Genomic DNA, 11,408 nt, shown 5'->3' on the forward strand with positions numbered 1-11,408 from the left:
TTTTAGAACTCAGAGTCACTAAAATCAAGCTTAAATAAGCTTAAATAGAAAATTCTATTTTCAGATATGATTGAATTTTTTTTTTTTAAAGATTTATTTATTTATCCATATAGAACTGGGGTACAGGCCAGAGATGCGGAGGGTGAGAGGATTCACCAGAGACAGAGTGGGGAGCAGAACAGGCAGATCGACGAAGTACACTGCTGAGGGGAGCAGCGGGCGGGTCAGGAGAGGTCTGCCACACCATGTGGTCTCCTCCGGGGCAGGCGGGAATCGAACTCATGCGGAAGTGGCTTCAGCTTCTCAATGCAGTGCTTTAACCCGCTGCGCCACCAGGGAGGGCCCTCAGATATGATTGAATTTAAGGATTGAGCCAATGTTTTTTGTTTTTTTTTTATTTGTGCATACAGAACTGGGACACAGGCCAGAGGCTCAGGGGTGGTGAGAGGCTTCACCAGAGACAGAGCGGGGAACAGAACAGGCTGACTGACGAAGTACACTGCTGTGGGGAGCAGCGGGCCAGTCAGGAGAGGTCTGCCACACCATGTGGTCACCTCCGGAGCAGGCAGGAATCGAACTCATGAGGAAGTGGCTTTAGATTCTCAGTGCTGTGCTTTAACCCACTGCACCACCAGGGAGGGCCGAGCCAATGTTTTTACTAGCATGTATCCTATCTCATGTCTACTTTCCTCTCGTAGACTTTATTCTCTATTAAAGTCTCCATGTGATGGGAAAAAAAATGACTACTGGCAGCTACTGGCTCAAGGGATTTTATAATCTGAACCCTCAGAGAAAGCAGGCTTCTCTCTGACTTCATATCAGCCTACAGAAGCATGTCAGTTTGATTTTGTTTGGATCCCATGCTCACCAAAATGAATCCAGAAGAAGAATATTTTGAAAGCCAGCTTGGCTTCCAAGCCCAGCATGTGTCAAAAAGGGTAGATTCCTGTTGACAGCCTATAAAAAAAATTGTACGGGGTAAAAAAGCAGCTGATTAGTCACTGAGTCATTTATTCATTTATCCAACAAATATTTATTGAGCGCTTTCTCTATACTCCAGTCCCTATTGCCATTTCTAGAGTTACAGAGATAAATATATCATCCAACTATTGATAAGCACACTGAAAAAATTCAGAGTTAAAGTGATAGAGCACAACAGGGAGAGAGGGTTAGCTGAGATAGTGCAGAAAGGGATTCAGACACAAGATGAGATGATTGATACATCACTTTGAGTCTTATATCCAGTTGTTCAGATGAAGAAACTAAGATTCAGAAAATATATGACTATCCGCTGAGGTTGCCAGCAGTAGTAAAAAGGGAATCAAGGATTTAAACCCAGATCAATCTGATTCCCACTTAGATCTTGGATATCATAGTAAGCAGTTTAGAACTTCCGTTATATTAAAAAAATAAAATGCTGATATAAGATATTAAGTAAAATAAACCAAAAGCCAACATTGCTTTATTTTTATCCTGAACAACTAGAAAGCTAATTATAGTGGCATAATGTTTCAAAGAGACAAGAATCAGAAATACTTGGTCCAAACAGTCTTTTTTACAATTTTCCAGTTATGATATCTATGAAATGAAAACTTACGTGGTTTTATAAGTGTACTAAAATAAAAGTCAGGGTTTTTATTCTCTTCATATTAAATAGTTGTTGGCTTACTGTTCTTTTAGAGTTTCTTTGGCTATTTCCAGCCCCTGAATTGATTGCATTTTGCTATTATTTTGGCATAATGTCATTGGTGTCCCAGAATCAGCCAATGATAGCGTGTATCTTTTCCCAACTAAAAACTTAGTGACATCATTATTGTTAGATTATATAGATCATAATGTTTATACTACAAAAACTCATCAGATAGTACAAATCAAAAATTTCCTCCCAAATTTCAGAGGGTTGATTGTCAAACATTTATCACTAGAAATGTTTAGCAAAATGAACAGATAGCCTAAAATAATCTTTCTCATCCAAAGGACATGCCAAAATCTTAGATACAAGAGGTTTTCTTTTTTTACATTGTTGGATTCAACTCGATATATTTTGTTAAGGATTTATGTGTCTTTGTTCTTGAGAGACATTGACCTATAGTTTTCTTTTTTAATGTGTTTGTCTGGCTTCAGTATTAGGGAAGTGATGACCTTATGGAGTAGGTTAGAAAGCTAACTACTCTATTTCCATCCTCTGAAAGAGGTGTTAGATAACTGGTGGAATTTTTTCCACAAATGTTAAGCAGAATTTCACATCCAGAGAATAATTCAGTGAATCAGAGGGGATTGGTACTTTATGTTAATTAATTTTTTAATATGTATAAGCCTATGCAGATTCTCTTTCTGTGTGAGTTTTGGGAAATTGTGCCTTTCAAGGAATTGATTTATTGCATCTAGATTATCAAAATGTGAGTATAGATACATTTGGAATACTTCTTTACTATTCTTTTACTATGAAGAGTGTTTTTAAAATACCAATCCTTAAAAAGAGATTGATGTTTTCTGGGGTGGACTGACCCACATCCACTTGAGAATCATTGTCATAAAAAAAATATTGTTGCCAATTAGATGCAAATGAGATTTTCTGAAATATTTTTTATCAAAATATCATTACATTATAATATTATATGTTTAGGTGTGCATCTTAAAAATTAACATCTGAATACACTACATTTAGCCTGCCACCAAAAGTTCTGTTCCATTCACCATATATTGACCCCTTTTACTCAATTTACCTACCTGTCTCTCCCCTTCCCTTCTGTAACCATGAGTCATTCTTACAATCTAAAAGCTTCTTTTGTTTTCTTTAGTTCATTTGATTTCACTGTGCAACACCATAATTTTTTTCTTTCTTCATCTGAATTATTTCACTGGGCATAATATACTCTAGATCCATTCATGTTTTTGCAGTTGGCACGGTTCCATCATTTTTTAAATTGCTCGGTAGTATTCCATGGCGCATGTGTACACTCTGGCTTTATCCAGTCACCTGTTCATGGGTACTGAAGTAGTTTCCAATACTGTGTGTTGTAAATCATGTTCCCACAAAATAGGAGATCCTGTCATCTTTGAATTCATGGTCTTGTATTCTTCACCCAGAAATGGGATAACTGGATTATACGGAATTTCTATTTTTAATTTTTTGGAAAACTCTCCTTGTTTTCCATAGTGGCTATACCAATTTACATCCCCACAGACAGTACACAACAGCTCCCTTCCCTCCACATCTTTGCCAGTACTAATTATCGCTTTTTTTTTTAAATATATAACAGCTGTTCTCACAGGTGTGAAGGGATGTCTCATTGTTGCTTTGATTTGCAGCAAATGAAAAATTTTTGAAGTATATTTCTGAATGCAGTTGAGAACTTTGAGGGGAAAAAATGACTGTCCTTCCTCATAGCTCACGTTTACGTAGTCCTGCATGCCTTGCATGGTGCCTAGTACTTCTGTCAGCTCTTTACTCTTCATCTCAGTTGTGCAATGTGGGTTCTTATCTACATTGTAGATGAAGAAATGGCACAGAGGAGTCAAGGAATTTGCCTAACATCACACAGCTATTAAGGCAGCGTGGTTGTTCAGGCTAGGACGTGTGCTCAGCACCTCTGCTCCTAACCACCATGCTGCTCCAGAATCAGAACTGCAGTGCAGGATAACAACAATGTCAATATTTATATTAGCATTTTTCTTGTCTACCAATACTTCTAGAGTTGTTTCCTTTTGTGTCATATAGAAACTCTGATGTTTTATACCTATTCTGGTTTATATTATCGTTCTTCCTATCATTCTGCACATGTGAAAGAAACCTTTCAACTCTACCATAATTTATGTCATGAAATTCAATTCTGCTGAATTTCTGTATTGATTTTAGAAATTATGGCTTCCACTGAAAACCTCTGCAGAAACTACACAGAAAAAGAAATACAGGTCACCCAGTTTAAATCCTTCAGTAAAAAACACGTCCATGTGTATGGATTTATAATACAAGAGTTGTAAACTCTTGTTAACCAACAGTCATGAAAATGGAACATATTGAAATAATTGGAGCAGAATAATTTTTAAAAATAAATTGTCTAGTGTTAGCAATCTAAATGTATAAAGGAATAGTTTTGCATAGTATCTGCCTTATATCTCTCTGGAGGTTTTCTATTTAGACTTAGTTAAGTATGTTTTAGTGAAAACTTTTGTCAACTGAAATAAATTGATGACTACATTTGCCTGTGTACAAAAAAAACAGAAAGATATAATCTGAATAGAAAACAGTTAAATAAAAGAAAATGTAAGATGTGTTTTAAAATATTTTCTAAGCAACGCAGCTAAATAGTAATTGTATTACTTTGATTTCAATTTATTTATTTATTTTTGCATCATTCATCATTTTGTACATTTTTTCATCTCAGTTGTAATCCTCATGGACTTCCCACCACCACTTCACCCATATGTCATCACCATAGTCCTGTGTTCTCATCCTGCCACAGTTTAAACTATTGGTTTTGTATAGGTTGTATTAAGAGAATAGACAAAAGCTTGAGGTCCTGCTTTGGTTCACATCTTACTTAAACCAGGTAACCACAGACATACCTTATGAGCATGCTACAAAAAGTACCCCTAAAACAAAAATGGAACCTGATGCTGACTTTTACATAAGAAAAACCATAGAGTTGACTCTAATCCCAGTACCTGGCAGTAAACCACATAAGGTTGTTCCAGTCTTAGGGTCAGATGGTGTAATATGTTAGTTACTAAAAGGAAGGCCTTAATATCACTTCATGGAAACTACTGGTCAGTTTTTTCTGTTGTTTAGGAAGCAGGTGAGTGTGTTATTCAGAAGTTTTAATTCATGAACATTACGTAATGGAGAAAATTTTTCAGAGTTCCAACTGAGCAGATCATCATATTGAAAAGACCCAAGTACATTTGTAAACATGTGGCTGAATCAGGCTTAAAGATGTGGTCTCCTGTCTGGGATCCAACTTGCTATTGTGGAAATATTTGTGTTGTTCATAACCACATCTAGATCTGTTCGCCAGCCTTGCTTTTAACATTCTAGTTACTTCAACTTTCCCCAGAGCATGGAGCACAAATACTTAGATTGTGTTAACATATGGCAGTTTGGTTAAATTTAACTTTTAATAAAATGGCTCCTTTGGATAATTTTAAGCATTTATATTGGCATTAGATAACTCTGAATTTCCCTTGAAAACCCAGTGAAAAGGTAAGAAGGAAAAACATTGCTGTTTCCTTTGGTTCAGTTTTGATTATTCCAGCTTTTGGGGAAATTTACTTCATTACTGAGCAAAATTATTGATTTTCTTTCTTTTTATTTTAACAAACATGGTTGCCTGATTTGAAGCTCTGTCTCTTTGTAGTTCATGGATCATGGGGTGCTTGGCAACCTTGGGGTACCTGCAGTGAAACTTGTGGGAAAGGAACCCAGACAAGAACAAGACTATGCAATAATCCACCACCATCATTTGATGGATCCTACTGTAATGGAGTGGAAACTCAGATGCAAGTTTGCAATGAGAGACACTGTCCAGGTAAGAGAAATACAATGGTTCTACCCTTAGTAAATGAGTGTCTATTTCTTATTTAGGTTTCTAGTGTGTCAGTAAGAATCATTATCAATAAGAATATCATTCCACCCATCAATACCCAAGTTTAAGCTGATTCTTTTGAAGTGCATGTTTTTCTTAAATGCAGTTGATGGCAAGTGGGGCACTTGGGCTCCTTGGAGTACCTGCACTGTGTCCTGTGGAGGAGGTGCCAGACAGAGAACGAGGGACTGCTCTGATCCTTTTCCTCAGCATGGAGGGAGCATCTGTGAAGGAACTGATGTCCAGAGTGATTTTTGCAATAGTGACCCTTGTCCAAGTGAGTGTTGGAAATAGTGAGTCCCCAATGTTATTCTTTCTTAAAAATTTCGTTACAGTCTTTATGTCCATAAAGTTATAGTATTCCTTGACTTGATTCATCTACCTTTGATGCAGGATATTAAAATGTTGAATATCTGCTGTTGTACCTAGATGGTACCATAGATGGCATTGATATATGTGGACAGAGGGACTGTGTCCTGTTTCATTTGATCTATGTAGGACTAGCTGCAGAGTGCAAGGCTGAGGGGATCCTTAACATGCTCACTATTAATGATGCTTTATGGAAGCAAACAGGTGGCTCTCTGCCTAATTCAGCCACCACCCCAGAATTTTAGACCCAGCAGCACCTGAATCCACTGTATCCTGATGTTACAGCCTTAACTCCTCAAGAGCAGAGACTTTGTCTCATTCATATCCTTCAGCTCCTGGAATACTGTAAGACTCAATAAGTGTTGAATGGAACTGTATAATCATTGGAATGTATTATCGGTTTCTAGTCAAAACAAGAGCTAAACAATCTGCTTTTGGAAGTTGACTATAGACTTGTATGTTTCTTTTCAGTTCCTGGGGAGACTCTTCCAATACATTTTGGATGAAAGTCATTGTTTAGCACTTCTCCAATGGTTCTGTGTTGTAGCTCATGGTAACTGGAGTCCTTGGAGTGGCTGGGGAATCTGCAGCCGGACATGTAATGGAGGGCAGATGCGACGGTACCGCATGTGTGATAACCCTCGTCCTTCCAATGGAGGAAGAGCTTGCGGCGGCGCTGATTCCCAGATCCAGAGATGCAACACTGACATGTGTCCTGGTGAGCTTCCCAACTCCCAGCAGTTGAATAAACCAAGCATTTTATTTCGTGTTCATTGTAGCAGCCTCATCCCTTCTGATAAGATTTTATTTATATAATAAGTTATTCTTGTGATACCATGAGGATTCTTCCCATCAGGTATTGCCACTGTAGGGTACCAGTCACCAAATCACTCATAGTCCACCACTGTAGGCCATTGTCCTTTCAGATTTTAAAATGAAAATTATATAGACAGGATCACCTTAAGTAGATTTCAGAACTAAGTTATCGATATGGACCCTTGTGTTTGTGTTCATAGTGGATGGAAGTTGGGGGAACTGGCAGAGTTGGAGCCGGTGTTCTGTCTCTTGTGGTGGAGGTGAAAAGACTCGAAAGCGACTATGCAACAATCCAGTACCCTCCAAAAGCGGCCGCTCCTGTCCAGGAGATGCTACTCAGATATCCAGATGCAATATGCAAGCATGTCCAGGTAAGTGACTAAATTAGACTTTGACAGGACCATTTCTAGTACACTTACAGCCTTTATAAATTAAAAAAGGATATAAGTCTGGGCCCACAAATTGCGAATCAGTGCTCACAGTGGAAAGAATTAGAAAAAATGTACTTTTCCCCTGTAGTTGATATATCTCTACCTCAAAGTGCATAGTTGAATTTTACCCTCTGAAGGCCCCCTCTCAGGCTCTTTAGGAAAAGGATATGTTCTGCATAGCCATAAATAATAGTCCTGGGCTTGCAGAGTTAAGGAGATGGTAGAAGAGTATACAAACTCAGACTGAGATGACAGGCTGAAAAGTGAGGGTAGAATTTAAATACCTAACAGTAAAACCCAGTTCGGGGCTATTCTTACATGGGCAGAAAAAATGGAGAATATGTAATGTAATGTTCCTGGAAATCAAGAATGTCCCCTTGGGCAAAGAAAGAGAGACATTATGTGAAAAAGTTGTAAGATCTAAACAAACCAAAGGGCAAGTGCTTATCAGTCCCACTGCTCCATATGGATATAGCCACTACGGGTAGTGTGTTCAAGGAGACATAATGACAGTTCTTGTTTCTGTTGGGACATTTTGTAGCTTAACCTCTGAAGGCTCCAGGGTCTCCCTGGCAGCAGGAAGTGCAGATAGATAAACAATTTGAATTAGAGCCTGGCAGAAAAGTTCAGGGATGCCCAACCAGAAAGAAAAGAAATCTACTGAACATTGGAATTCAAGTTCCTCTGCAGGACTAGAGAACCAGAGTCAAAAAGGAAGCCCAAGGTCATTAGTTATGACCCAGAAGACCAAGTGAATCAGTTTCATCCTTCCATTCATCTGCCCCCCCATCCCCACTCTGCTGAGAAGTAAAGATAAGGGTAATGGCCTGCCTGTCCTGAATAGACCTGCTGCTTCCTGCCCTGAACCATCTTCCGTGTGATTCTCATCCTCTCCCAAGCTCTCTGCTCCTTTGAGTTTGCTAGATGTGGGAGACCACCTACTCTCAAAAGAGTGACACCTGCTGTTTCCTCCTCCTAGAAAGCCTTTTTTTTTTTTTAACTTTCCTGGCTTAGTCAATAACTAAACTTTGTTCCAGTCTCTACTCACTTTTTACATCTTTTTCAGACTTCCCTGTGTAGCAGCTATCTTATGCATTAGTACACTTCAAGTTTACTTTTATTTGTGGAATTCTAATTAATGTCTATCTGCCTAATCAGGGATAAGCTATATTAAGAAAAGTCACTTAGTTAGTTTTTTTTTCTTTCTTACATTGTATCCTTTATATTTGATGAATAAATGAATCTAATCCAGAGCATGGAGGTAGAACCGATGTAAGAAAATGTCTGTCACTCATAACCCAAAAAAATGCAGGTTATCTTGGTGAAAGACAATATACCATACTTACTGGATATTCTGAAATTAAATACAACTATATTTTTCCCTAGTCTGTAATACTTAATAATCATATGTAAAGAATATAGTTATTGTTTTAAAAACAGATTCAAATAGAGTGCCAAATAATGAAAATTTGTTAATTTCATTACTAATTTCTTCCCAATGTTTCCTTCTTTTGGAATTGCATAATTCATTTCAGAGACTTAATCTTTTCTGTTTAAAACCTTGTATAGAAGGTTTGGATTTTTTTATTGTGATAACATTGGTTTGCCACATAATATATGATTTAGAGTTATAGGATCAACAGTTTCGAGTGTTGTTACTACATCACATCCACCATGAAGACACCTGTAGTCCCAAACCAGTCTGTTGTGCTACCTCCTACTTAGCTCTTCCCTTTCCCCATTCCCTTCTGGTAACCTTAATTCTATAGTCATTTCTAGGATTTGTTATTGGTTTGGCTTCATCTGACCCTTTGTTTGGTTTCTCTATATTCCACATGTAATTGACAACATCCAGTATTCGTCTTGCTCCTTCCAACTGACTTTGCTTAACATAATCCCCTCCAGTTCCATCATGTTGTTGCAAATGGCAAGAGGTTACCTTTTTTTTATAGCTAAGTAGTATTCCATTGTATATATAAACCCCATCTTCCTACCTTTGATACTTACACTATCCCTATAGGTTGGCTATTGTAAATAAACAATGCCTCAGTGAACATAGGAGTGCATATATTCCTTTGAATTAGCGAAATTGCTTTCTTATGTAGACATCTCAGAGTAAAATTGCTAAAACCTGTGGTAGAATCATTTTGAATATTTTGAGAAATACCCATGTTGTTGTCATAGAGACAGAACCAGTTTATATTCCCACAAATGGTGGACAAGTTCTCCTTTTCCTCCACATCCTCACCAGCACTTGTTTCTGATCTTTTTGTTATGTGTGAGCTTTCCTTTCCTTGATAATAACTGATGATCAGCCTTTATTCATGTGCCTGGTGGCCATCTGTATATCTTCTTTGGAAAGTTATTACTTGGTTCTTCTATCCATTTTTTGATTGGGTTATTTTCTTTTTGTTGAGTTGCATGAGTTTTTTGTAAATCTTGTATATCAACCCTTTGTGAGATGTCTGGTGTGCAAATATTAGTCTTAAAATCAAAGCAGAGCCAGAAAAAAAGTGTCATTGCTAATAATTAAAGACTTTTCTCTTTGAAGTTGACATTCAGTTAGAACATTTTATAGGGATTCCTTATTTTAAAGATAGAAGTGAAGCTAAATCTTTTTGCTTTATCCCATCCTTAATGAATATGTAATAGTTATTCTTGACTAGTGGTTTATTCACACATATACTGTGTTTAACCAATTATTTTGTTGAGCAGTAGAAAGAGACATAAAATTACTATAAAGATGTTTTTGAAAAATATTTATGATTTTTTTCCAACATAGTTGGCTTAGTATAAATTCTGTAGCACTGTCAAAGAATGATATTCTCATATATTTCTCAACTTAAATATTTTTCTGTGTGTAGTGTGAGTGTGTGAGATGAATAACTTAATAAACCTTCCATTTGAACCCATACCTGTACATACCCATCGATACTATTCATTCATGTTGGCAAGGACTTGTATGGAGACTTACTCGCTGTTTTGTTGGTATTCTCCCTTTCCCTCGGGGTGTTCACAAAAGAGGCAGGAGATGAAAGAACCAAATTTTAAGCCAAATATGCTTATGTTCCAAACCCTATCCCGCCATTTCCTAACTGTAATAATGGAAAAGTCACTTTCTCTGAACCTCATTTTCCAAGTCTGTAAGTTGTGACTACAGAAAACTGCCTTAAAGGACTTTTGGTGGAATTATAAGAGTTAAAGCACATTCAGTGCTTACTATATATATATATATACATATCAATAACATGCTCAGTAAACTCACATTATTGTCATCCTTTCATCATCAGCAGAAAACACATACTTTTTTTTGGCTTTGGGGCTAGAGCTGATTGTGTTCTTTGGATTGTGAAATAATACCATGATGTGCCTAGATTGGAAAGACCCTAGATTTATGAGGGATGATGAGTGTTACATGAGAGTAGAAAGTTTTCAAAGCTTATTTATTCCACCCTTAAATTCAGATGTCATACGATCTTTGAAATGTTTAAGATTTGTAGCATTTTTGAATTAACGGCCTTCTTTTCACCCACATAATGTTGATGAAATTGTTTCTTTATCCAAGAATGTTTTTCTTCCCCCAATAGGTGGGCCCCAGCATGCCAGAGGAAGTGTTATTGGAAATATTAATGATGTTGAATTTGGAATTGCTTTCCTTAATGCCACCATTACAGATAGCCCTACTTCTGATTCTAGAATAGTACATGCAAAAATTACCAATGTCCCTCGAAGTCTTGGTAAGTGGATGTATTTAGAAAAGTTAATAAGCCTACTTTGAAAAACTTAGTATTATTTTTATTTCTTCTTAAAATGTCTAGGAGATGTTGTTATTAAATGTTCAATATAACAGTCCTTAGTTCTATCCCATATATGAGTTTCTTATATTTATTTTGTTCTTATCCTATTATTTAGGAATCATCCTTATAATAACATTGGACTGTAAATATTTTGCTCTATCACCGTATTTATCTTTTTTCTTTAGGTTCAGCAATGAGAAAGATAGTTTCTATTCTAAACCCCATTTATTGGACAACAGCAAAGGAAATAGGGGAAGCAGTCAATGGTTACACCCTCACCAATGCAGTCTTCAAGAGAGAAACTCAAGTGGAGTTTGCAACCGGTTAGTGCCAGCTGAACTTGATATTCTCTTACTATAAATTATATATATATATATATATATATATATATATATATATATATATATATA

At 36.9% G+C, this 11,408-nt stretch overlaps 1 protein-coding gene across 1 annotated transcript in view; it reads left to right on the forward strand.

The window, feature by feature from the left end:
• HMCN1 (hemicentin 1) overlaps window positions 1–11,408 on the forward strand; it is a 442,964-nt gene that overhangs the window by 402,126 nt on the left and 29,430 nt on the right. Inside the window, exons 88-93 of the mRNA XM_004688154.2 lie at window positions 5,358–5,528; window positions 5,692–5,862; window positions 6,502–6,672; window positions 6,971–7,141; window positions 10,789–10,938; window positions 11,184–11,321. Of these exons, the coding sequence (XP_004688211.1) occupies window positions 5,358–5,528; window positions 5,692–5,862; window positions 6,502–6,672; window positions 6,971–7,141; window positions 10,789–10,938; window positions 11,184–11,321 (972 nt within the window). The remainder of the gene's footprint in view (window positions 1–5,357; window positions 5,529–5,691; window positions 5,863–6,501; window positions 6,673–6,970; window positions 7,142–10,788; window positions 10,939–11,183; window positions 11,322–11,408) is intronic.

Source organism: Condylura cristata, unplaced genomic scaffold, assembly GCF_000260355.1.
Source record: "Condylura cristata isolate star-nosed mole 26May11 unplaced genomic scaffold, ConCri1.0 scaffold00024, whole genome shotgun sequence".
Classification (NCBI taxonomy): Eukaryota; Metazoa; Chordata; class Mammalia; order Eulipotyphla; family Talpidae; genus Condylura; species Condylura cristata.